General features: G+C 42.3%; 2 protein-coding genes across 6 annotated transcripts; both read right to left on the bottom strand.

Moving 5' to 3' along the window:
* Positions 1-239: 239 nt before the first annotated feature.
* Positions 240-7,249, bottom strand: parp3 (poly (ADP-ribose) polymerase family, member 3). Of its 5 annotated transcripts, none has more exons than XM_061688426.1 (11): positions 7,126-7,249; positions 7,028-7,047; positions 6,580-6,760; positions 6,375-6,500; positions 3,851-4,030; positions 3,572-3,710; positions 2,913-3,133; positions 2,583-2,822; positions 2,336-2,513; positions 2,105-2,248; positions 240-1,541 (listed from the first exon to the last, which is right to left on the bottom strand). In XM_061688426.1, the coding sequence occupies exons 3-11, from the start codon at positions 6,751-6,753 to the stop codon at positions 1,372-1,374; spliced, it is 1,572 nt and encodes a 523-aa protein (XP_061544410.1). In that variant the 5' UTR covers positions 6,754-6,760; positions 7,028-7,047; positions 7,126-7,249; the 3' UTR covers positions 240-1,371. The 5 variants fall into 5 exon arrangements, with proteins under 5 accessions (XP_061544410.1, XP_061544406.1, XP_061544405.1 ...); XM_061688422.1 differs by having other exon boundaries at positions 7,131-7,222; XM_061688421.1 differs by having other exon boundaries at positions 7,028-7,219.
* Positions 7,250-8,614: 1,365 nt separating this feature from the next.
* On the bottom strand, positions 8,615-26,540 carry grm2a (glutamate receptor, metabotropic 2a). The gene is made up of 5 exons (XM_061687399.1): positions 26,004-26,540; positions 13,788-14,625; positions 12,230-13,287; positions 9,041-9,218; positions 8,615-8,948 (listed from the first exon to the last, which is right to left on the bottom strand). The coding sequence occupies exons 1-5, from the start codon at positions 26,529-26,531 to the stop codon at positions 8,875-8,877; spliced, it is 2,676 nt and encodes an 891-aa protein (XP_061543383.1). The 5' UTR covers positions 26,532-26,540; the 3' UTR covers positions 8,615-8,874.
* Between the last annotated feature and the right edge of the window lie 8 nt (positions 26,541-26,548).

Genomic DNA, 26,548 nt, shown 5'->3' with positions numbered 1-26,548 from the left:
AAAGTGAGTGACACACACTCCACTGTCCCCAGTCAAGTCCAGTCTTCCCTGGGTCCTACTTCCCACCAAATTAAGGCATTACCAGCATTTGAAACGCTTATCTAAATTGGCTACAGTAAGCATAACTTTAATATTAGTTTTAAAGGAAACATGGAAATTTCCATGTATAATTATCGAGTGTATTTAATATCCAGGAGTTTATAGTAATGAGATTAAAAATACAAACTAAACACAACAAGTAGTTAGAGGGACATATTTATTTGTTTTGTCATATAGTGCAAATCACAGCATGTTGGTCATTCTACTAACACCGCATGGTGCTACAGGAAGCTCCAAAGTCAAACACAATCCGTTCTGTGACACTGGTTGACAAAACCAACAATGTTTCCCATTTGAAAATATATAAAGTGAATTCATTACTTCAAGGCTCGAACTGTGGCCAACATAAAACGAGAACTTTACAATAAAATGCTTCAATTAGCATTGTAACATTCTTCACGGTCATACAAGGAGAAAGAAAAGTTGTGAACCACTGTAAAGTAAAACACCTGCCAACACATAATGAAGTGTAATGGGCAGTAAAAATGTTGGCAAGCTTTTTGTAGGTCATTTCCTTGCACCTCAATATACTTCCAACTACATGCTATTTACGTTAGCATCTGTTTGGTAAAATGATTTTGCATTTGCAAATTAAACTAATTGCATTGCTCATCTCGTTCTAAAAGTTCCAGAAAATTCAGTTTGAACTCCAAATTGTACCACTTTTAAGGCGTTTGACTATGGAGGTTCCACTGTATTTGTAAAATTTCAAGAGACAATCAAGGCAAGGAATATACGCCAAATATTTCTTATTTACAATAGACATACATATTGCTTTGCATAACAGAAGCACTTCCTGGGAAATTTCTTAGCATCTTAAAATATAGACACATTTTAATTATATAATTATAGAACAACAACAACATAATTCTGCTCCAATTTATAGAATTTAGGTCATTTTCAAGTTTTTCGAGAGGATTCAGAATAGGCTTCACAACCAGAATGCACATCCAAGTGAAGCATTAAAAGCATAAGCAGACATCAAACGATTATGTCAGGCATCTATCAAGATTATTTACAGTTACCGGTCATAACATTAAGTACACCTGCACGATTCATTTACTGTGATCCAAGCCAAGGTACAATATTGATCGTTTTAGCCAATCAAAGGATGCATCAAGTAAGTAAATAAATATCTGCATACAAACTAAAGTGTAATCTTTCAAACTCAGTATCTGTCGAACAACTGGATAAATACAGATAGACAAATAAGCAAAGCCAGAACTATAAGTGGTCATGTCTTCTCTTTTTAAGGAAATGCCTTTACCTGGGTTACATATTCAGCTCAAGCAGGTAGCGCAGGCGACACTGACTCTCTTTGTAGATGAGATACTCGCTGCTGCTGAAGTTGCTCCCAGAGTACTGAGATTGATATATAGGCTTACCCTGCGGGACAGCCACCTTCTTGCCCTCAAGGGTGATGAAGATGTCTTTAGAGGGATCTGAAAACACGTACAGTAATTTCTCGTGTATAATGTGCATTTCCTGAATTTATTTATGTTTAACACAACATCCCAACTTCATTGGAATTGGGGTTGTATGAGGGCGCTGGGATGATGAATTGCAATCTCTTGATCACAGTGTGCATGAATGGCATCACTTGTGTTGGCTGCAGCATCTTAAGTTTTAATGTCAACAATCTGCAGTTTTCCAACTGCTGTTAATTCTTAATGATAATTCTATACTGTACGACTATTATATACTGTAGCGAGTAGTGACCCTGCAGCTGTTACCTGAATTGGAGCAAGTATCTAAATATCATTGGATGAACGAAATGGGACGGCTGGGGCCAGTGAACCCGAGGAAGGAGGGGAAAGTGAGTGCGCGACCATATGTTGAAAGCGCCCAAAGCGGGATTAAAATGGGAAAAAATATCAATGACATCATCGACTAACCGATGTCAACACGCATTCATCACCTTGTCGTCGACTAGAAAATATTTAGTCGTTCAACCCCTACCTGCCGCTACGATTAAGTGATCAAACTTGTGAGGTTTCTAAAGTACCTGGTTCCATGTGACCTCGTGCAACTACAGAATTAAATCCAAGTGGAGCCTTTTTCAAGGAAGAGTCGTCTTCGGTGATGGTATATTCTTTCCCAAGGGCCACTTCACCCAAAAACATCACACCAGTATGTTTCGACATGCCCACTAAAAATGAGAATGAAAACCATTTTTGTCACCATTACCATGATTTCCAGATGTGATTGTGGTAAGTCAGCATTTATTCAGCCTTACCATAACATCCTGACTTGAAGTTTTCAGATGCAAAATAGATACCCCGACCAACGCGACCCCTTGAATGGGGCATTACCCTTAGGCCGCTCTTAAGTATAGCGGCCACTACTGCTATGTTTGTGCCATGCCACAGCAGACGACGGTTCTCCAGTGCGTCATTCTCTTGAAATCGGTCCCCCTGCAATGTGCAATGATTAAATTTGATCTTCATTTTAGGATAAAGACCAAAATACAGCCAAGATCCTACCTCATTCTGTCTGTCGACTTCCCATACATTGACAATTTTTGTTTGACAATGTCCCTTTGTTTGCTGTAGGTACGTTTCTATTATCTTGAATGCTTTTGTGCCTTTGCGCATCAGAGAGAGCTTGCACTTAAGAGAATTGTAGTCCTGGTCAAGAGGGTGAGGAACAGTCTCGATCATCTCTTCCTGTGCCTTCTCTGTCTCTGCTTTCAGGGTCTGGGCGAGCTCAATGTCAGCAAGCACCTACAAGGCCATTCAACAATTTGGGAGGGGAATCATTTGAAGAACACCCAATGGAGATTGTAAATGATGATAATTTAAAAAACATTTTACAATCAGCATCTCTCTCTTCCTTTTCACTATTTCATCGTTGTCAATAATTGGTGGTCTGTTGCGACCAAAGTTATGGGGGATTGTTGTAAAGAACTGGGAGGAAAGTTCTTCCAAAGATGACCCTCTCTTGCAAATCAACGCTTCTTTGATGTGGCCCAGCACCTCGAAGCCCTTTTTGATCTGATCCTTACTGAGCTTACCCAAAGGCATCTTCTTGACATCTGTATCAAGACACAAAGTGCACGCTTGAGATTTTAAGTTTGCTACATTGAGATTACGTAGCCCGGTTTTAAAAAATTTACAATGCAGATAATTTAAACATTCATAGTTTCTGTTCAATTGCAAATGTTCTATTTGTTTTCAGATGCTTTCTTATACTTTCTACCTGTGCAACTTTCCCTAACCCTTCTTGTAGTGACAGACTTCTGAAAGACGTGACAGGCTGACAAAGAACGAAAGATAGGTGGGAGGTAAAGTCAGACTTAACTTTTGTAATAATAGTCAGTCATACAGACATTCCATTCAATGTATCAGTCATCTCTCTACTTTGCGAAATTATTATGGTGCCTGAACCGGTCCATGCACTGAGTCACACCCACCTAATACTTTGCGAAATTATTATGGTGCCTGAACCGGTCCATGCACTGAGTCACACCCACCTAAGTTCATACATTCCATGGCCTCCTTAAACATGTCATTGCTGAAAATGAGCTTGATGAGTGCCTGTGTAGGTGCATCAAGGCTGCAAGGTAGGACGTTTTTAGTGACCTCGACAGCCGTTCCATCAACAATGTCCACCTAACAAATATGACAACACAAAGTTTTTGCAAAGGTTGAGCAATATGGTTTAAAAATGTTTCAGTGTTGCTAATGGCTCTGTGACATCAAGCTTCCCTCACAGTCAACCCACCTTGCATGATCGATAAAATAACATTTACCTTGACCTGTGCATCCTCTTCCCCATCCACCTCGATCAAGGTGTACTTCCCAGAGTGAGACACAAAATTCATGCGATCACTCCAGTTGTTCTTTGTCTTGTCCTTAAACTTTTTTTCAAAGTCCCTCACAGCACTGTCAACGTCCGAAAAAGTATTCAGTTTGGATTGTCCTACCTCTCCCTTAATTTGAATGAAAGGGGAATCGGTTATCAGCTAAAATATCCAACACTGTTAAAATGAAAATGGAACACATAATAATCACAGTATAACTTTCTCAGGCAATTAGGACTTCCAGGATATCAACCTGTCTAGTTAGGTTAAAATGAATAAGGCAGCCCATATTGACAGTGAGCAGGTCGTGCCCCCAGACCATTTCCTCGCCATTCTTTTAGGATTATATCTGGCAAGCTGGGAGCACCCTAGTTGCTAAATACGTACAACGAGATCCTCAGATCATTTGTCAGACCATATATTGGTGCGCTAGACGCTGGATTCTTGACGCATTGCAATTCCGCCCTTACGTGGCTGGCGCATGTCAGCAGTTCCTGTATGAACGTACCGATGCTACAGGGTTTATACCACGGACTTCGTTTTAACAAGTAGTATTGTATCCACTACCGTTACATGGCAACACATCCTGTCCAGGAGATTTCTGATGCCTTAATCTAGAGCAGAGAGGAGATCCAATCTCTCTTTTTCATCATAAGCATCATTTGGTTTTTTTTAAGCCGCGTAGAGTCCCTTATTTCACTCTAATGCAAGACTTTTGAAACATGTAAACTATATACACGACCACATTATGAACATGTAAAGCCCAATGAGATCTGATACATGAGCTGTATCAGTTTTGATTGACAGTCACAGTGGTATAAATTCAACAACGTTTGTTATTGTGGTTGTAGTTTACAGTGTAGAATTGCACCGTTATCATACTGCGGGTTTTATGTAACTTCCTGCCATTTCACGACAAACAAAATAGAACCACATCTCTGTATAATGCAGCACAATTTACAACACTATTTAACATCACAGTTATTACGCATATTGTTGAAATAAAATGTTTTATCTCCACTGTATTTAACATCACAGTTAATACGCATATTGTTGAAATAAAATGTTTTATCTCCAGTTGGGACTGCGTGCGACTACCGCATGACATCTGTTTTGTTGGTTGACTCTATGTCCAATCTCCTTTCATCTTTGCCAAATCATAGCTTTAGTGTCCATGACATTGCCTTTGATTTTCTTGCAGGAAAACTAAACTGTCTTGAACTGCTAGGCGTTAAAGCCGATATGTAAATGATGTTATTTGATTTGAGTTTGGATCCTTCAAACAATGATGGTGCAAAACATTTATTTACCTTCTTTCCCACTGTCAACACAGGTTGTATTAGATATTAGTAGTTTGCACTTTGTATATTTATCGATAACGCATTACTTTTCATTATTTTTAATGTCTACCGTTTGTAGTTACATGTGCAATACAACTATTATGCATACATATCAACATGTGCATATGAACGGTTTCACACACTGTCCATATTGAGTGTATTAGTGTATTATAATTCATCATCATATCATCCATCCATTTTCTGTACCACTTATCCTCACTCGGGCCGCGGGCCTGCTGGAGCCTAACCCAGCTATCTTCGGGCGAGAGGCGGTCGCCAGCCAATCACAGGGCACAATCATTTACACTTACATTCGCACCTATGGGCAATTTAGGGTCTTAAATCAACCTACCACGCATGTTTTTGGGATGGCCGGGGTACAAAAAGAGAAACTTTGAACCCCGGTCATCAGAACTAACCAGTCTCTACTGTGCCGCCTCATTATATATCACTAAATATACAGGGTGATTGATAAGTAACATACTTATAATTTATTCATATGTTGTAATCTTTTTTTTTTATTCTTTTGTGCATGTTCCATGATTAAAGGAGCAAGTCTATTCTACCAAACCAACGACTTTGAAAGAACTTGAAGGGCGACTACGAGAAGTTATATCTTCCATCCCACAAGAGTTCCTTGTGAAATCAGTTAATGCGGTTCCCCTGCGGCTTGAGAAACTGGTGGCTAATGCTGTCGCCCATATCGAATTGTAAATAAAACTCCATGCAATACACTTTCTTCTCATGTTCATTTCTTGTAAGAATTATAGTTCAGAAATAAATTACAAGTACTTAAAAATAGGGAGTTACTTTTCAATCACCCTGTACTTTGCATTTTTTTAATACAAATATTACTGTAGCACCATCATTACTTATCATATACCAACATGCAACATTTTTTTTTTTTTTATTTAGATTGGAAATACATTTCTTTTAAATCTGCTCAATGCTTCAATGCTGCTCTTTGTATTTATTATTATTATTATTATTTTTTCTATATTAAAGTATACGTGTGAATATCAGCTGTGAACATTTCGCTCACGGGATGAATAAAGTACACTATCTATCTTATGATCAGTGAGTCTATGTTCACACAACTTAAGAAAATGACAGATTTCCAAAGACAAACTTACCACCCTTCCCCATCTGTTCCATGAATAGTACTCATTGGCTTTTTTAATGACTTGAATTACATAAAACTTATTATTGTTATGCCCAATGTTTGTCTGATTGAGTATGCAGTCATAGTCGCCGTGCACCTGCAGGAAAGCAATACAGCATTTTGGTTGAGTCTGTGCAAAATACAACTAATGACTGTGCCTTGCCGTGAGTGGTCACCTCTGCGCCGTTCGACAGGAAGCAATGCCCGTCCACCTTCTTCGTGCCTTTGACTTGTGCCTTTGACTTTTTGGTGGAGGTAAAGGCATCCTCAGGCTTCGATAACTCGGGCTCTGTCTTCGCCTTCTTGCCGCGCGCCTTGGCTGCAGCAACAGAGCGTCTCTTTGGTGCCATGATTATTCTGTTTCAAGGGTGGCATGTACACGCGCATACACACGCACACACGCACACACACAGCTGCCATGTTGCTCAAGTGGCCGTGATGTCGGGACATGTTCAGACATGCCCTGCTAATACAGCCATCACCACATTATTAAACTGTGTGTGACGAGCAGCTAGTAATACGGGTCTCCATCCCGCCCCCCGTACTGTATACATGTGAAAGATGGCTATAATTACAGTGTCTTAAGAACGAATCTGCGTCGCCATAAAGACGTCCCGAACTCACCTTTGAACTTCGAATGGAGTCTGACGGGAATGAAGGCGGGTTGTTAGAAAAGGACACACACACATACATATATATATATATTTTTTTCCTTAAAACACCTCACAGTTGGAGTTGTCACTGCACCGTCTCGAAAGTCTGACTCCGGGAATTCGGGAAGTTTTCCGAGTGTTTACAGTAGCAGGAAGAGGCGGAGCGAGACTGTCAACCTTCGCAGCCAGCCACCGCGGTCCAACACAACACAGCTCGTCGCTCACATCTCGGGCTACACCGCCACCTAGCGGTCATCTCGGAAAGTGACAAATGCGTTGTTTTTTCAAAGTAAAAGCAGGTGTTTGCAAATGGCTTGCTTTGATTGAACACGAAAGATAATCAGTCTGCTTTCATAAAGGACTACAGAAATCAGCGAATATTTACTGTTGAGCGGCTGGAATCAGAGGATTTGGACCGTTTTAAGTTAAACAATGGCTCTAAACAATTGATCGATTATTAAAATAGTTGTCGTTTACACATTACACAAAGAAGGATAGCGTAGACCTCGGCTCCTAAAATTATCTTTGTATTCAACTAATCAGGCCCAGATTTCACACTGAACAAATACATTTGTGAGTGAATTGAGACAATGCGTGTGGAGTACTGTGGTGACATTTTTGTTTGGTGTTGTGCCATGAGATTTTTTCGAATGTAAAATATGTGCTTAGGCTCAATAAAGGTTGGGAAACACTTTGATACGTCATAAAGCAAACTCATGTCACCAAAATGATACTAGTGTCCAGATGCTGATTTGGTGCATATTGCATCAGAAAGCACATACAGTACTCCTTTCCATACTTTTTGTTGTCTGTCAAAAATAATCCTAAAACTCCTATAATTTCTCCACGTGTGCCAAGAAAGTTGCAAAATCTAGTTTTACCATGTGTGCTTTACTGTGTTCAATTTGAAGAATATATTTAATTGGGGAGGGGGGGGGGGGGGGGGGATCACATGCTTGTTAGAGCACCCCTCATGTTAACACTAACAAGATCGCATTAAAATGAATAAAACACAAGATGGCAGTGTTAAACTACTGCTGTGGCAGGCTCCAGTTTCCTTATCAATCCGACTGCATGCTGCTGTGTTTGTATACTGTATACCACAGTAGAGGATGCTAATATGTGTGCTTGGAATGTTAACACTTGAACTTAAGTGAATAAAAGTGCACCAATTGTAAAATACTGTCATCGTATCCTCTGGGAGTTGATTTGTGCACATGTATTCTTTTCGGCTGAATGTTGGCGAGATCTCCATTCGAATAGAATGCTTTGGCAGAAGATAGATCACAGTAAAAACATAGATTATTGTAATAAAATTGATTTAAAAAGTCTATCCACCACTGTGCAAATCCCAGGTTTAGTGATATAAAAAAGTACAACACAGTATTTATATAAAGAGTTCACGTAAGAATACAGCAAGGAAACAAATAATGTGAATGGTTCATCTACAATAAACTACAAATGAATTCTCGTATTAATAAAAAAACACATTTTATTTACATAAATTACAAGAAAGCACAAACTGTTCACCAAAATCTACATGAAAAACATCCTGTATATAATACATTGAACAGATTCACGATCATTGTTGCAGTAGAAACGAGGGCAACACTCGATGTAACCTTAACTGGCATGAATTTACTTTGTAATTGCTTTGAATCAAAGAACAGAAGAAAATAATTGGAACATTGTACTCACAGCACTTTGAAGACAACAAAGTCAGGACAATGGTCCGCTTTAATATCTGAGACACCTGATTGAGGACTAGTGGTTATATAATTGTGTTTACAACGTCTGGTGGAGCTACTCAGCTGATCTTCACAAGGAAGACGTGGTGGAGTCCACCACCTCTCGGCCGTTACACACCGTGGGAACAGCGTTGGAGGCTGATGCTGATGCTGCAAAACAAAGACACGGAACGCGTGGCTTCAAAGAGGTAAACACACAATGTGACCCGTCACCTGCCGGCGAGTGTGTGAAGTACCTTGAGAGAAACTGGAGGCCGGGCCGGTGGTGACGCTGAAGCGGGTGGTGGCCACTCTCAGAGTGCTGACATTCTTCTGCGGCTGGAACAGGATGATGTGGACTTTCGGAGCAAACAGGCAGCCCAGGACAACCGACCCGCTCAGACTGACCGAGATACACATAGTCGTGGTCTGCACCTGCAAACGTGTTCAAATCCACTCAGGAAAGTCTGAATAACTACCATAAAATACACAATAGTGTATAACTACTACTGTGTGGTCATTCATTTTTGACACTGATTATGTGTAAGATTCAATTGAATTAGTTACAGTCTCAACAATATCCCAAGAAGACTATCCCCCTCGTGTGAAATATTTGGAAACAATAAGTGTAACGTGATTGATACATCGAGATTCGTACAAAAGGGAGGGCAAAGGCTAAATGACCCTTGCTCAATTCAGAAGATGCTTTGAATATAATTGCATGCGGAACTGCATTGGAATGACTTCAGTGATTTTAATAATTCACAAGTGTTGCGAAGGAAGAGGAGAGGACCAGGAATGTGCTTCTGCAGTAACGTTCGTTGAGAGATGTTTCCGGCTGGAGGATAAAGAACGACGTGTAAAGCTATGGCAGTTTCACACCTTTGAAAAGTGTGATTTTATTTCAGGAAAACAGCACTGCTTTGCGCACTATAAATCCTGTCTTCAGAATGTAATTTCTCTTTTTTACTGTGCTTTGTGCTGTGTGGTTATTGAAAAGGTTTTTCGATGAGCCAGCAAGAGGAGGACTGGTATGGACCTTGAATTTCATTGCCCAGTGTGTCGTTGCTTTGGCTTTCTATCACAAGCTCTAAATAAATCTATCATGTGCAATGTCTCTCTCTCTCCCCCCCCCCCCCCAACTGTCATTAATGTACTTCTTTAGTCATATTTTAGTGATAAATTGGTGAAATATTACCAACCCATCCTGGTTTGGTGAAACGACAGCTGAGGATTATGCACGACTTTTCCTGTATTCGAAACTCACTCAATGGTTAAATGGGTTGAGTCTGATTGAAGGTCCATCTCTGAGCGCAAAAGGTTTGGTAATGTGTCAGAGGTTGTACTTCTGCCTATCCTGTCAGCCCTCGGTGTTTTCATGGAGGCGCCGTCTGTGACTGGGGGTGTTTAATCAGTTGTGTTTGCTGCCAAGATTAAATGACCAGGCCTGACATACAAGACGAGACCTTTCTCCCTCAGGGTGCTGAGAACAGCTTCAATATTTCATATGATAATCAGATGAGCTATTCATGGCTCAGTGGATTGTATTTAATTCATGTTAACATTTCATGGCGGACCACAGTCAAATTTTTCCCCTCGCTGGAGATTTCCATCGGGATGTGACAACAATTTGAGAAGCGGTATTAAACTCAGGAAACACTTGTAACATTTGTACAAAACTGACTCTATGCTTCACTCATTATTTATTGGTCAAAGGAGATTTTTGTATCTGTTTGATGAGCCTGCTCTGCCTGCAGGTTCCACACATTGCCAGTAGGGGAAAGGGGGAGGCTTCATCTGAGCAGCTCCATATAGTCCCAGGACAGGGGGAACAGCTGGGACTCTGCATTCTTGTCTTTCACACTCCATTCCACACAGCAATGTGCAGGGACACACTGGGACGTCCAGTTCGCTTTCAGCCCTCGCAGTCCTGCCTGTCTTCGCTTTGTTTCTGCAGAGGCAATTGTGTCAAGGGATTCCACTGTCTGCATCTCCCTTCTGCCTTCCTAATGCCGCTATGTGTTCGGTTCCCAGGGGCAAATACCCCGACAACGTCCGTCGCTAATTTCTCTGGCAGTCTGTCAAGTTTGTTATATGGCACTATTTTAAAATGACTTATCTGATCGAATGTTTGGTAAGGGATATGTTGAGATTCCAAAGGTAGCCACTGGGGCAGTGGTTCTCAACTGTTGTCACCCTGGGACCCACATTTTCCAATTGTGGCAAAGTCACGAGCCACATTTCTAGAAGTTAAGAACAATAAAGATTTGGGCGGGTTAAAAATATCCTCTGAAAACGTGTAGAATATTATATTTTGAAGGCCGTTTCAAGTGAGTTTGCTGTACTGCCAAAAGCATATTGGCAGCCCTGACATCCACCAGCCACAGGCTGAGCTGCAGTGTATTTGTTTACAGGGTAAACTAGTAGGTAGAGCCCAAGGAAGTAACCTTTCTTGTCCCTTTCAGTTCTGGGAACTGAAAAAAATATGAATACAACAACGCAATTTCCCCACTAGCTGTCTGCGACCCATCCAAAATGGGTCTGCGGCCCACTTCTGGGACCCGACCCACCAGTTGAGAACCCTTACACTCGGGGAAGTCATTCGCGTTACAATATTAATGCATGATTTTGAAAACAATAACGATAGTACTGTATCATGCTGCAGCAATTATGTGCCAAGCAATATTTAAAAACGTCTCCACGCCCGTGCGCAAATGCCAGATTTTTGTGGTATAAAAAAAAACAAATCTACCATTATGACTTATAACCTGTACAACTTAAGTAAAAAAAAAAAAGAAATCTTTTAGAGAGGGGAAGTAATTATAAACAACTGAGATAATGTGGTTGCACAAGTGTGCACACCCTCTTTTAACTGGGGATGTGTCTGTGTTCATAATGATTAAATCACAATCATTGAGAGTCAACTTTCCCGAGTAAGATTTTTTTTCTACTGGACTGGGATGTCCAGTTCTTGGTACTGTCACTATATTTTCTCCATTTGATGATGACTGTCTTTTCATGTCAAATTTTGTCCCTTAAAGTCTTGCGTACCCTTCTCCTGACCGATAGCTTTGAACAATAAGATCCCTCTGATGCTGTGGAGCTCAATGCAGTTGGTGTGTTGTGCTGTAAGATGTGACTACAAAAATGTCATGAAAAGCCTATTAGTCACATTAATGGTGTGTTTTGTTTTGTTTTTGTCATGATTATCTTGGTCTCATCTTTTTATATTACAAAATCTTTTTTTTTCTTTTTATATATATTGTTTTTATATTTATATATAAAAATGTATATATATTTTTTTATATTTTTTCTTTTTATATTTTTTTCTTTTTATTTATATTTTTTTCTTTTTATATATTTTTTTTCTTTTTATATTACAAAATCCCCGAACAAAAGTCAAAATCGCCGTGTGGAAGTTTAGTTATTTTGATGCAGTAACTCACCCTGTAGTCACTGGCAGTGACATAGAAAATGGGCTGAAAAGCCAGCCAGATGATGCAGGTTGTGTACATGGTGAACCCAATAAACTTGGCTTCATTGAAGTTTTCAGGGCACTTGCGGGTCTTGAAGGCGTAAACCGTGCAGAGGATGATGAGGACGCAGTTGTAGGTGAGAGACATGAGCATGCTGGAGTCTTTGCTGTTACACTTGAGGGTGACTACATCTCTCTTCTCTGGGCTCACTTCCTTTCTCACTCCCGGAGCTTCTATGAGCAGCCAGACCACCACCACCACCAGCTGGCAGGAGATCAGACCGCCACAGATGGCAACTTGTGAGGCTGGGCTGATAAATCGAGGTCGTTGGGCACCGCCCTTAACGCCGTTGAAGATCCGAGCGATGCGATTGGTCTTGGTCAGCAGAGCTGAGTAGCACACGGCGAAGGAGGTTCCTAAGCCCAGACGGCGCAGTGTACAAACGGCTGTGGAAGGTTTGGCGATGTAGATGAAAGTCATTGTATAGCACATCAGCACTCCCAGCAAGAGAATGTAGGAGAGCTCACGCCCGCTGGCTTTCACTACGGGTGTCTCGTTGTGTTTTAGGAAGAGGCCAATGACGAATAGAGTGCACATCATCCCCAGACAGGAGATGGTGACAGGTCCAATGGCCCAGGCATCTTCCCAGCGGATGTACTCCTCAGGTAGGTCATAGCAACCTGTCAGATTAGCCAGAGGCCACTGTCCAAAGCTGCAGTCAGCACACGTGAACTCATCCTGCAAGTATTGGAAAGACTGACAAGGGATGCAGATCCAGCAGCACACATCTCCAGGCTGCATACTCTTCACCTCATTCTTCCTGCAGGGGTCGCTACACTGAGAGGTGGGTGCCCCAGCCCAAGGGATGAGACTTGTGTTCAGGATCAGACTCTGAGCCCAGTAACCGACCTTGCGATAGCTGTAGCGTCCACCTTCCTTGTGATAGTGGAAAATGTTGTAGCGGCCGAAGCTGTCTCCGAAGGCGTCAAAGCGGACGATATTGTCTGTATCTGGTGGACGAAATGGTGCTGTTGGAAATGAATGAAAAGAATGTTAAAATACAAAAACTCTAAAACAGGGACAGTATATCATCCAGAAAGCGCTGGACAATGACAAAGACAGCTTTTCAATAGCCTCTGTCCTTTGGCTGGGTTGCACTATAGATTGTGTAACACAGAAAAGGAGAGAAGCTATTGAAAATGACTGCACTGCAGCTGCTATTTTATGTAGACAGGCAAAAAACAAACTTTTTCTCTATACGAACAGAGCAAGTGATGTTACAACTACGATTCAGTCGACCCTTGAAAATGGTGGTGTGGGTGTGGCGCTAGTTCTCTTTGCAAAATTGAACTTTAGTTTTTTTTAAATCAAGCAGCAGTGTAGTACTTGTAGTTCTCATAGTGCGTTGCAAAGTACAATAATAATACACTTAAATTGGGAAAATAATCGAATATTCTCGTTTTAGAATTATGCAAATGAATGAAAAACAAAATCCACTTTGATATTGCCCAGTGAATACTTTGCTCACCCTCAAACTTGGTCTTGAGAATATAGTCCCTGTAAAACTTCCTGCCATTGCCAGGTTTAAGAGCATCGCAGACCTTGGTGGAGTTTGGGCACAAGGCCTGCCTCATGTTGTGTAATGCCATGGCCATCGCATAAACTGCATTCACCACAAACATAATCTTGGATTCAGGTTGAAACGGAGCCTCTCGCAGGGAGTGCTTCCCACAGCTTAAATTGTGGAGGCTGCACTGGAACTGGTTCTCCCAGAACTCTCGGAACCACGGATTCCTGGTGTTGTTGTACGGATGGAGAGCCGTGAAGTAGTCATTAAACTGGGGGATCTGATAGGAGGCCAGCTCAATGGTGAATGCGCCATCTGCAACAGCTTCGCTGCCCCTCACCACACTCTCCTGCGCTCCCCAACCTTCGCTGGCCACCCAGGTGAAAGTGACGTTCATGCGGTTGGCCGCCACCAGAAGCTCACGGGCATCTTCGCTGCGAGTAAACAGGATGACCACCTTGGCGTTGGACTTCTGCTGCAGGGAGCGGATCACGTTCTCATAGCTCCAGCGGCTCATGGAACGGCTCACCTTGGCTGAGGTGGCGATGCAGATGTGGCGGGCTCGGGCCTCCTGCTGAAAGGCATCAATACCGGTCTCGCCGTAGTCACCTTCCGATGCGACTGTCGATACATACGTCCAGTTAAAGTAACGTAGGATTTCGGCCATAGCCTTGGCCTGGAAGAAATCGGGGGGCACGGTGCGGGCAAAGTAGTCGTAGCGAGTCTTGTCACTAAGTTTGGCACTGGTGGAGGCGTAACTAACCTGAGGGATCTGAAAGAGTCGCAGCAAGTTGGCCACCTGGAAAAAACATAGGATCATAGGGTGAATACATATACATATATATTTTGATTTTTCAGCCATTCTTGAATTAAAGGGGATGGGGACCGCACGTGGATGGCATACCTGCCAAAACATGCTTTGTAGGTTCAATGAAGACTCTAAAAAGGTGAGAACATGACAGTGACGGGTTGTTTGTCTACGTGTGTCCTGTCTCTTATCTAAAGTCAGCTGAGAAAGGCCCGTGACCCCAAACAGGGTAAAAATGAAAGGCCCGTGACCCTAAACAGGGTAAAAATGAAAGGCCCGTGACCCTAAACGGGGTAAAAATGGTAGAAAATAAATGAATGCAATTTTGTATCCATCCATCCGTTTTCCAAGCCACTCATCCTCTCAAGGGTTTGAACCCACATGGACATTTGTCCATTGGCTCTTAAGTCTTAACACCTTAACCACTCGGCCAACTAGCGAGTGACAGATGCCACGGTGAATAGAATTTGTCATAAAACTGCAAATCCTGTCAGCTCCCACTACGTTTTGGAAAGAAGACATGTAGGTGCAGAGGATGAGGGCAGAAAGGTTTAGGAGTAAAGAAGAACAAAAGAATAAAGAAACTTTTCGAACTTCAAGGTTTTGTGAGGGCGGTGACAGTGAGGACAGTGTGCAGAAGAAGTGACAGACTAGTTTTTCCTTGAGGCGTCTTTGTGAATGCCTAAGGGCAGTTAGACTGATTTGAAGGGGGGGCAAAAAAAAAAATTATGGTTGGGATTCATGCAGTCTCTTGTTTTGGCCTGCACTCATGAGCTCAGATATATCAACACAGCATTTAGGAGGAAACTCAAGCGCTCCAGATAAAAGTCATATTCCACCTCAATTGTCCCTTTCTGGATACTGTACTACCACAATTGTGTCGTGAAAGCAATTTGGTTAAACGCTGCAACTAAGCATGTGAAACTGCAGATAGAAAATTATTATCTATCCAAATGACTCAAAAGGCATAATAAAACATTTTCTAATAGAAGTTAAAAGCATAAAAATTCAACCTACAAATAAGTTGAGTCTCCATTGCAAAAGTGGAAATGCTGGAACATTTCTTGTGTGATGCATCACTGGGCTTAAAACGTGGGATCTTTGCATTCATGCAGAATCCGAGGGATGAATATCAAATGAGTCAATCTAGCAGAAATTTCCAGGCTTGAACATTTGTTGGGTGTATACCGGGAACTTCTGGACGCACACATGCACACACACACACACACACACACACACACACACAGTACACATGAAAAATGACGTGAACTCCTGGAGTCAGATTTTCCTGTCACCGCTCATCATTATCATAAGCAATTTAGGACTATTTCTGTCTCATCTAAGATATTTCGACCGAAATGAAAATCTAGATTGCTGAAATGCACGAGTGCACATTTCATATCAGTTCAAAGGTGAGGAAGCCAGGTCAGCTGAAGAATGCGTATGGCCTGATAATGACATTTCTGCAGAAAATTGTATTTTTCCTTAAACAGCCTTGGCAGTATTTCTCAACATGTGGCGAAGCAGCTGGCAGCGGTGTGCCTGCTCTCTTCAGACTTATCTGTCGTGGCAAGCTACACAGAAAAATATATTTAGCCAAAGCCCACTTACTAAAATGAAAAATTGCATTGCAATCCTCCTCAAATTTAGGTACCAATGAGTAACCAAATTGTGATGTGAAAAGGCTGGTGTTGCCTTGTAGGTAGACATATTCTACATAATTTAAAGCCTCTTAATTTTTTTCCTCGAGGATGTTTCATTAACAAGATGCTGACTGAACTGTGAGAGGTTTTAAATAAATTAATAACCGTCCATAAATTGCTGTGATAAACTTTTCTTTTTTTTTACTTCCTGTGTAGTATGCGGACACAATCTTGTTTCTGTTGGTTTGTTACCACAAAGGCAGTCGGAAGGATGAGAGTTCAATTTGTTCCGTGATCACATTCGTGTCTCCAAGAATCTTTTCCAATTAAAATGAATGGAAATGCAATTAATCCGTTCCACCCCCACCAAAATACACCCAAAATTCATTTTTAAAAGTTTTTTTCCCACAAGTAAAATTGCACTCCTTAAGTATTGTGCTGTATAAAACACACAGTAATAACATTTGCTCTCCACACAAACTGCAAACATGGCAAATAACAACAAGGCCTTGGTCTTCTTCGTAGGACTATTGGCAATTTGCAAACCATCGTAATGGCACATTACTGCCACCAACTGATATAGTCCTTCCACTGCAAGGAAACCAATGTGAAGTGTGCTACTGTCATCTAGCGGTGTGGGTCTGAATCACACTTGAATCTCAAATTTTGCTTGTATCTCAAGACGAACATTTTGTGACAGCTCGTATCTTTGATCGATCAATCAATCAATCAATCAATCAAATGTTCTTTATTTAGCACTTTTCATACGTTTGAAACCCAAATTGCTTCACAGAGTTAAAAACGGAGAATTAAAATAGGAGGAAATATACAAAAACCCACCCCTCCCATCCCCACATATATATGTAACACACTCATACGAACACACACAACTACACGTACACACAAGCACAGCACTTATTGACTAATAGTATAGAGACATGGCAAGCCACTGAGGATCCTGGGTGAGGAAACGCAACCTGTGAGAGCCATCCACACTGAAACGTGCCATAGCCCGCATCCACAGAGGATGCCACATCAGAGACCACCACGACAGGGGTAGACTGGGTGGGACACCTCATATTGCGTATAGACCCCCAGTCCTCCCGTCTCCGGGAGGCTGTAGAATGGCATCCCCGCGGGCAGACCGAACACACCTTCCGGCGTTGATGGTCCCATGATGAGACACTGGAGTAAAACTTAAAAGACTAAAAGACACCAACATAGGATGAAAACTGAAAGATAATCGGAGATACAATGAAACGGGGTGGGTGGGTGGATGGATGGATGTGTTGATGACTAAATGACTAAATATATATTAAAGAAATAATTTAAAATCTAAATAAATCATATAAAAATCTGTTAAAACGCAACACAAACAGGTGAGTCTTGAGCCTCCTTATTGAGGCATCAACAGTCTCTGCGTTCCTGATGCCCTCTGGTAGGCTGTTCCAGAGGCGTGGGCCACAATGGCTGAATGCAGCCTCTCCATAGGTTTTGGTTCTAGTTTTTGGAATAATAAAAAGGCCGGGTGCCAGGAGGACCTCGGGAGCCACGAGGGTTGATATGATAAAAGCATATCAGATACATATTATGGCCCAAGACTGTTAAGACACTTAAAATCTAGTAAAAGAACCTTAAAACACTTGTAATGTCAAGGGACTCATATCTGAAGGCGCCAGTGGATTGTGGCAAGATACTCGACAAATTTGGCTTGGTTGTTACCAACACTCTTCTCTGTGGTATGTCAAATTTTGAAGACATTCATTTTCACATTGCAGGGACTTTAAAATAAGCTCGAGCATATATAACGAATGTGCTTACTTAGCACATAAAGCACAATGTATGTTAATATCGTCACGTCAAAGCCCATAAGCAGTTAACAGTCGAAAGTTAATGCATTCTGTTCTCACAGCAATACAACTCTTTTGAGGCTTTGCCGTATAAAAGAGGCAGAAAACAGTGAAAGGTTCCCGTAGAGATGTGATGATATTTTCTACATGAAAAACCCATCCGCCCCTCCCAGAAGACCCAAACAGAAGAAGAAGTTTTTGATCCTTGGTTTAGATCCTGCCCCCTCATCCTGCCAGATGAAGTACGTCTCATCTACTGTGTGCTGCAGTCGTCTTCAACAGCCCTCAAAGAATGTAGCAGCCATTCATACTGCATCACACATTGAGCGCTTCCATTCATTAACAAGGTCAGCTACTCTGATTTGACAAATGCAAAGCTTGCCGCAATATTAAACCAAAGTCTGAGATGTTTTTTTTTGGATACACACAATTTGGCATTCTGCTACCCAGTTCTTCACATATAATATGAGGAAATATTCAATGAGTAGCTAAGATGACTGCGATTGGCTGGCAACCAGTTCAGGGTGTACCCCGCCTCCTGCCCGATGACAGCTGGGATAGGCTCCAGCGCGCCCGCGACCCAAGTGAGGAGAAGCGGCTCACAAAATGGATGGATGGATGGATAGCTAAGATGATCATCTGTATTGCAACGACACAAACAGACAGTTCTGCCAAGCCACAGAATAATCTAATCATATGAGAATTATTTATGATTTTCATATGTGTTCATATAATTATTTTTTTTTTTTGCGATGGACACTCTTTAAGCAGTGCATCACACTTAGCATCATAGATCACTATGGGGTACAGAAAAAAAGTCGAGTGGAGTCGCTTCAGTATATAGAAATCAAAAGAAAGGCTTGAGGCTAATGTTCCTGGACTGAAATATGAGATACATCTGATTAGCCCACGCCTTTGGACGGAGAGTCCTAAATGAGGAAAATGCTGATGAAATACAGACACGGTGTTGGACATCTTGATGGAGGAAAACATTTTTTCATTTTTATTTTTTTGCATGCAAAATCAGTATGCAAACAACCAGCTGAATATTTTGAGTGTCACACCTGTTTTTTAAACGCAGCAGAGAATTTTCATTCGAAAGCCTTGAAAATACATAAATAGGAGTGACATTGAAAGAGTCCAGATGGCCTCACAAAGTTATTTGTGAAAGCACAAGATAACGTGCTTTGATTGTTGGATGGCTTGATGCCACGTGACGCCGGGTGGCTCTCACTCCATCTCCTTGCCTCCACGTCTGGCCGTCGCTGTGTCAGTGTTTCTGTGAAACGGGACTGTCATATGATGCCTCCGTATCCTCCATGCGCATCTCTGCCAAAGCACCAGACTGCACGGCTGCAACCACAGATGGGGAAGACAGGAACTAGCCCGCGAGAGTGTCACAGAACTTCGCCTCCGCATGTAACGGCAGCGTGGCGATTGTCACACCTCCACAACAGCGGCGCAGAAACACGCTCCTTTTTTGTGACGGATTTAGAGAGCACTTGCCACCTGTCAGTTCAGCGTGCTCCCACCATGTCTCCGTGGTGATCAGGCTCTTTAAAATAACAGTGAAATTGTGGTGTAGCGGTCTGATCCTGAGCGGGAAATACACTCACTTAAACCTAGGGATTAATGCAGAAATCATGCAGAATATCGCCTAGTTGCAAATACTGTACACTCTGCAGTGATTCTAGACACATTCCAACAACACTAGGCAGCCCAACGTTTGCCACTGGCTTTTTTTGTTGACATATTGGGCGCTTGGTCATTGGTATCATAGCACTTATTAACGTAGGCGTAGATGCCTTTCAGCTATACGAGCACAATTCCAAGTCAATGGGCCATTCCCAGTTGCCCGGTGATGAACAAACAGGTTATCGGTTCAGGGTGGGCGAGATCCGTTGGGAAGGGAACAAGCTTCCCTGTGATCAGGGCTGCTGTGGACCACCTTGGGGCCTTGCTTGGACTCACGTATACATTCCCAGATGTATGCATGAACTACAGTGGCCCTTAAAGGCAGAAAAAATGCATGTCTTCTAAATGTGACACATCACAGAGACGAGTGTTGTTAATACAACTGCCAGATTTGAATGATCCCCAAAAATCGGCAGGTAGCTGAGGCTTTGTGAAAAACCTGTCTCAGCTCTCAAACGCTGTGGGCGTGTCCGCTGAACGCGTGAAGCCACGCCCACTGAAAAACTGATGCAACAGTGTGCCACGGTTCACCTAGTACAGATTCAGTGTATTGTCAACTTTTCTTCACATTGATATCAATGCATAATTATGCATGTTATTCATATTCCAGGATTGTGAGTGTATGCTGTATTTTTTTTTTTTGTGGTAAAAGAAATGCTTCCTAGCCTAAAATAATAAAACTGAAAAGAAAAATAATGAAAACACATTCCAAGAAATACAATGTAAACATAGTTTACAGTACTACTGTGTATTACTGTATGTTTAAGAGTTTACAAAGCATTTAAGAGTACAGAAAGCGTTTATAAGAGTATGGTAGAGGTTAATAGGAGTGTGGGGAAGATTTAGTAAGAGTTTGGGAAGGTTCATACAACTTTAAAATATGTATAAATAATCCCCAAAATATGTGGTTGCTGCTTCGCAGACTTCACCTATTGCGAGGGTGGTACTAAACCAAACTCCCGTGATAAACGAGGCATGACTGTACTTCCTACAGCATTTGTCTTACGCCTACACATCCCGACATGTTTGAGCCGTGAAAATATATCTGCTTTAAGCCTCTGGTGGCTAGAAAACTGTCTATCTCTTCAGGTTGTCACCGGGCAACGAGAGGCGCTAGCCACCACCTAGCTCACGATCGAAAAGGCTTCCGGAGGCTCCCCTGAGGCGACGGCGCGGACGGGCGGTGGCGGGTTTGTCTGCGGCGTCACCGCCGCACTTGCCGCTTTTCGGTGTGTGTGTCCGCAACATAACATTTCAGGGAAAGTTAACTGTTTCTTAACATGGCGGCACACGCCATTCACACGACATTTTAGCACATACTTCTTGCTAGTTTTGTACCCTCAATGCTTTGCGTTCCAACAGCATGAATAACATTAAACTTGGGAAGTTAAAGAATGACACTGAGCTGTTGTGTAAATTGTGGCATCAAAGGAAGATGCATTGTTAGGTTGTAGGCATAGCTAGCTAGCTAACTGCGCACTGTGGTACAAGTAATTGTAATTATTCTAAGTAACTCTCAATTGCGCCGGATAACCACTGATACGGACAAAGACGTTCAATTCTTATAACAGTGGTGGAGAGGGGACTCATGCCGGACCCAAGTGTGGCTGGCACTGGGCCCCATTTTAGCCACGCCCCAAAAGCCAAGAAAACTGAAATGGTGAAAAACAGTTGAACGCTATGTTGCACAACACAGTCCTGTCTTTGCACGCTTCCATCAATTCTTCAAATGCAAATGTGAATGTATGTAGAAACAAGCGCTTACAGGTCCAAGGGTTCGAGGGCACAAATACCTGACACCCTCCCAGTGCTGATAATCCTCCGTCTGCAGCATACATTTGGCCCTGTGCCCAAAAAAAAATGGATGGATAGTTTTTGGCTACCACTTCTCAAAATATTTGGTTGTTTTCTCTACAGACAGGCTCCTGTGCATTCACCAGTGTTATTGCATGGAAGCCATTTACTTGAGTTGTTAGTTTGTCTCTTGTGAAGAAATGTATACGCTAATGTGGGTAGCTGAATGACCTAATGGCCTGAAATGTCACACAGTGGATAGAAGTAGGCCCAGCTCAGCAGCATCGTTTTTCGGAATGCCTTTCCTGTCCAGCTCTACTTTTCAAAAGCCACATTTCATTTACTAATGTGCTCGGACATTACATAAGCTAGATAAATGAAGTTTCCCAGCCAGGGAAGGAAAAAAAGGCTCACTGGTCACGACTGAACTTTGTTACAATAAAGAGGGTCGACCATGGCGAGAAAGGGAACAGGGCCCTGTGGTGCAATCCTGCACATCAGGCAGATTCACTGGGAAACCACAGGCTCATAATAGTACATCCATAAATTACAACAGGACAGGGGCATTCTCTAAGGACCCCAGATATAGGGTCTCACTAAAATTACACCTCGTTCATCAAATCCCGTATTTCCAAACTGCCTTTTACATCAGCAATCCAATTACAGGCGCTGGATTCTATAAATGGATTATAGACGCTCTGGATTCTTTTCCTACTCCATTTCCCAGGAGCTTACTGTCTGCGTAATGCATCACTGTGCTCTACTGTAGGTTATCCATTTGTTTTGTGAGTCAAAATATTTGTTCCACAGCTGTAAAAACAAACAATTGTCTTTTGTCAAAAGGAAAGCGCAAAGGGGTTTACATGCTTATTTGAGGAAGCTACTGACGGACAACGTACAGATGTACTGTAGCCGTGATTCATATGCTGCATTTATGCATCTGCGTTGACGTGTTCCGCTGACCTCTGCTGTCAACAAACCATGGCTAACCGCCATTTCCTGACCTCTGACCACAGAAGTCAGGTCATCCACGAGGCTGGGTGAAAACGTCAGCGTTTCAGCTGAAGCGCGGCATGTAGAGTATACGGATGCCCGACAAACATACTGCATATCCTCTAAATGACACTGTTCTTCAAAAGTCGCTGGATTGTTTGCTGGCACAATAAATACCTCATCCCAAATAGATGCATACCTGTTTTCCCTCTAAGGAAGAAATATAACAGCCGGTGCCACTTCATAACTGTACAACTACACATGGCCACATGGTTTGGTTTGGTTTATTTGGGAATGGTTCAGTATAACACACGTTCCCTGATTTAAGTGGCGTTTCCGCCGCGGGCTGTAGATGATGGTAGATACGCGTAGTAGATCCAGACGCACGGCATTTCTTTTGAACGGGGCTTTTGTTTTTCCTCACATTGTGTATCGCCAGAGGTTTGGTTAAAAATGTTTTTCTTTTCCTTGAAGACCGTTTTGAAGACAAATCGCTAAATAATAAAACATACGGCAAACCAAATACCCATCAGTATTGTCTTATAGCTGTGCAACATGTGCAAACGTCACAGTAGAGTTCATATCTTAATCAATGTCATGCTTGTACCTTATTAAAGAGCGAAGACAGGTCACACTGTTCAGGAACAAGGGACCATAATATGTGACACAGAGGAAACTAATCATAATCCACCTCGAATTGCATTGCATTGCAACGCATTGCATTGTATATTGTATTGCATTTTGATAGGGACCTAGCATTAAAAGACAGTTACACATTTAATTCCCATGGTAAAGTGGAAGAAACAATTCTAAGTTGACCAATCAGTGGACAGCAGCCGTCTCCAACCAACACAATGCCTCCTTCAAATAAACAACTAGCAAAATAATTTTTTTGAGGCTATAGGATAATACAATATCTGTACAGGGCTTCAACATTTATCCATCCATCCATTTCCTTCCGCTTATCCGAGGTAAAATAACAGTAACGATGCATATGTTATGTCCAACAAAGCCAATAGTTCTTTGAGGATGTTATTTGCAACCACCATGCAGATATTTTAAACATGATCCAAAGTGAAGTGAACCTTACGTCATCAGCTGAGGCAGCAGACGTGGTCCTCAGCTTGCCAGGCCGATGGGTTGAAGTTAATGCTCCGAAGCAGCTATATTTGTGGATATTTACACAGCCAAGATCCGCGTGACACGCTGTCCCTTCTCACAATGAGATTGGGATTATATACATGTATGTTAGTGCTGAAGACTCGAGACCCAATTAACGGAGCTTTCATCGAGTCCGCGCGAGGGAGCCGAGCGGGGCGCTGCTGCCTCGGCGAGTAAATCTGCCGTCACTAGTCATCCTGTCAGCCAAATCTGTACACAACATCTGCAGCATGTCAGCCTCTGACAGCGCCGCTGTTGAAGTGTGAATTACAGAGAACGAAAAAGGCATGCTCCAAATTAGATCAGCTAAGCAGGTAAACAGATCCTCCCAATGAAACCGATACTTGTGTTACCAACCTGTGCTAACATCTCACTAGGTGAAATTGCACATGGCGCTTTAGTCCAAATGGGCGCTGTTAGGATCATCCATCATGGTCTCTTTGCTGGGTGTACTATCGCTACAGAGGCAAAGGTACACCTTTTGGAATTGCTCCAACTGCTTACACTTTGGTCATCCATCCATTTATTTCCTATAATGCTACAGCCAATCATGGCTGACTTTGAGTACGCACTTGGCAGATCACAACGGGGCACATAGGCTGCATTCGCACTACATATTTGATCCAACTCCAATTGTTTTTTCATATGTGGTCCAGTTTGGAGAAACGGTAAATGCATAAACTCAGATCCAAATCAGGCCTTGATCCTCTGTGGTTAAAAAAAAAAAAAAAGGAAGAAAGAAAGTAATATTATATGAATCTGACAATGTGACCGGAATGGCAGTGGACACATCAGATGTAATTGTGAATGTGCCGAGTCGGCGTGTATTAGTTTACCTGCGTTCGCATTTGTATTTTTTCAAGTATTGAATAAAATCACACTGATATGCTTAACTTGTACCTGCGCAGAGATATAAAATTGGATATGGGAACTAAACTGGGATTGAGCATCATTGAGTCTTTAATGTACCTAAAGCGGGGTGCACACATACCGTTTAACTGACTTAATTTGAGCATTTTGCATACTTCTATTTATTTTCTAGCAGTCTAGATGCCCTTTGGCGCCATGCTTCCTCTCACAGGTAGGAAATATGGAGATATCATTCTGTGGTGTGCTCACGATGACCCACATAGCACACCACAAAGTAATAATGATTTACTAAGATCCCAAAGCAGCAGTCGCTCAATTACCCATGCATTCACTATAACAGATTGTGGGCGCTGTTGGCAACAGGCATAAACGTGGAGGAGTGGTTTAAAAGAGGGTTTTGCACTTAGCGCTGATGGTTTTCACCATGGAACATTTTGAAGAGCACCGCAAATTCTAAATTAAGTTTGAAGGGATGAAATTGGATGTATCACTGGAAGAAAAACATATTACTGGGAAAACAAATTAATCCCTCGGATAATTTTGGAAAAGCCAGCAACTGCAGTCATGTTTTTGGATGTACGGGTAACTGACAACATTGTGTTTAAAACTTGGGACAGCACGCCCATAAAACTGCTCTGAGAGAAGCGCAAATTGTCACTGTGCGCTGAAATGACCCAGACCCGCAGAAACGCAGAGTTGAAAGGAGTTTTGTCGTAGGTGATATGACATGACTCCTTCTTGTGACTGGTTTCGAGTCAGGCCTTAGATCATTCAGAAGCGTCGAAAATTGCATAGCTGAATAGAAGATATGTTGCAATAGTTTTTGTTTGTGACATTTTAAAAATGTTTACACAATTGGAAAATATCTCCGTCGTTTCTAATTTTACCTACGCCAGTTTGGCACCACTTTGTGTGTTGGTTTGCACTTGCCTTTCAGACGCACTATTTAAAGATTCAAAATCAGCCATTTCAATTTGCGTTGAGTTTGATAAATCACATTGCGCATGCTAAATTAACCTTTATAGACCCCCCCCCCCCCCCCCCCCAAAAAAATGCACGGAAATTTAGTGCGTTTGGTCGCCGCGATCCTGGTTGTGCCTGATTAATCAGCTTCGACATCTGTTTGTATGAGCAATCAAGTTTGCACCCGTTTTTGCAGACACAAACCTTTGGGGTCGCTACACTTCTAAAAATACATTAAGATGTTAAAAATATGTATGTGTTTATGCCGCTTGAGGGACATGGTTTTAGACTGCGGGAGTAAATTGAAATACCTGGAGAGAACCAATCCAAACTTCACACTCAAAACCAGAAACCAGAAAACCTGATACTGTAACGTGACATTCATCTGTAGGCTACATACCTGAATAGAAACATCGCTGTAAGATCCTCCTATAACTCCAGAGATAGCCAACGGGACTTCATCATGGATGGCATAGGATCCATCAGGGCACGTGTACTCGCTGTCGTCCACTTTGGTGAGTGAAGCCCTGACAAACTCGAGAGATTGCTCCAGAGCGTAAGTGTCCTTGGAGCACGTGTCCAGTATATGAGCTCCTAAACGGATTCCGGGCAAGATGCGCTCATCCCTGTTGATTTCATCGAGAGCAAGCAGCATGGCCTCCAGTCGCTGGATTCCTCGTTGCGCATTGATCTTCCCGCAATCCTGGGCGCCCTCGCCTTTGTGGTGCACGGGGAAGAGACCGCCGATCATCAAGTCTCCCTCCAGCGTGATCTCCTTTTTGGATTCTGTGTTATAACCAACCACAGGCAAACCCTGGGGAGCCTGAGCAAAGAGAGTCACGCATAGGAGCAGGAGGAGAATGCGGGACAGCCAGAAGGGTCGGGGCACAGGGTGCACCCCCAACACTGGGGAGTTCCCCAATGACATTTCCCTTGACGGAGCAA

Source organism: Phycodurus eques, chromosome 10 (genome assembly GCF_024500275.1).
Source record: "Phycodurus eques isolate BA_2022a chromosome 10, UOR_Pequ_1.1, whole genome shotgun sequence".
NCBI classification, from domain to species: domain Eukaryota; kingdom Metazoa; phylum Chordata; class Actinopteri; order Syngnathiformes; family Syngnathidae; genus Phycodurus; species Phycodurus eques.
This window is presented reverse-complemented; position numbering and strand designations above follow the sequence as displayed.

Bases quoted from the DNA above. Each gene is read 5' to 3' on its own strand.
- parp3 (XM_061688421.1), bottom strand. From the start codon at position 7,092: ATGTGTGTGTGTCCTTTTCTAACAACCCGCCTTCATTCCCGTCAGACT. The intron at 3,134-3,571 runs GTGGGTGTGACT...GTCTTGATACAG, and splicing joins CATGGAATGTATGAACTTAG to ATGTCAAGAAGATGCCTTTG. The intron at 2,249-2,335 runs GTAAGGCTGAAT...TCTCATTTTTAG, and splicing joins CTTCAAGTCAGGATGTTATG to TGGGCATGTCGAAACATACT.
- grm2a (XM_061687399.1), bottom strand. From the start codon at position 26,531: ATGTCATTGGGGAACTCCCCAGTGTTGGGGGTGCACCCTGTGCCCCGA. The intron at 14,626-26,003 runs GTATGTAGCCTA...TGTTTTTTCCAG, and splicing joins ACAGCGATGTTTCTATTCAG to GTGGCCAACTTGCTGCGACT. The intron at 13,288-13,787 runs GTGAGCAAAGTA...CATTTCCAACAG, and splicing joins TCTCAAGACCAAGTTTGAGG to CACCATTTCGTCCACCAGAT.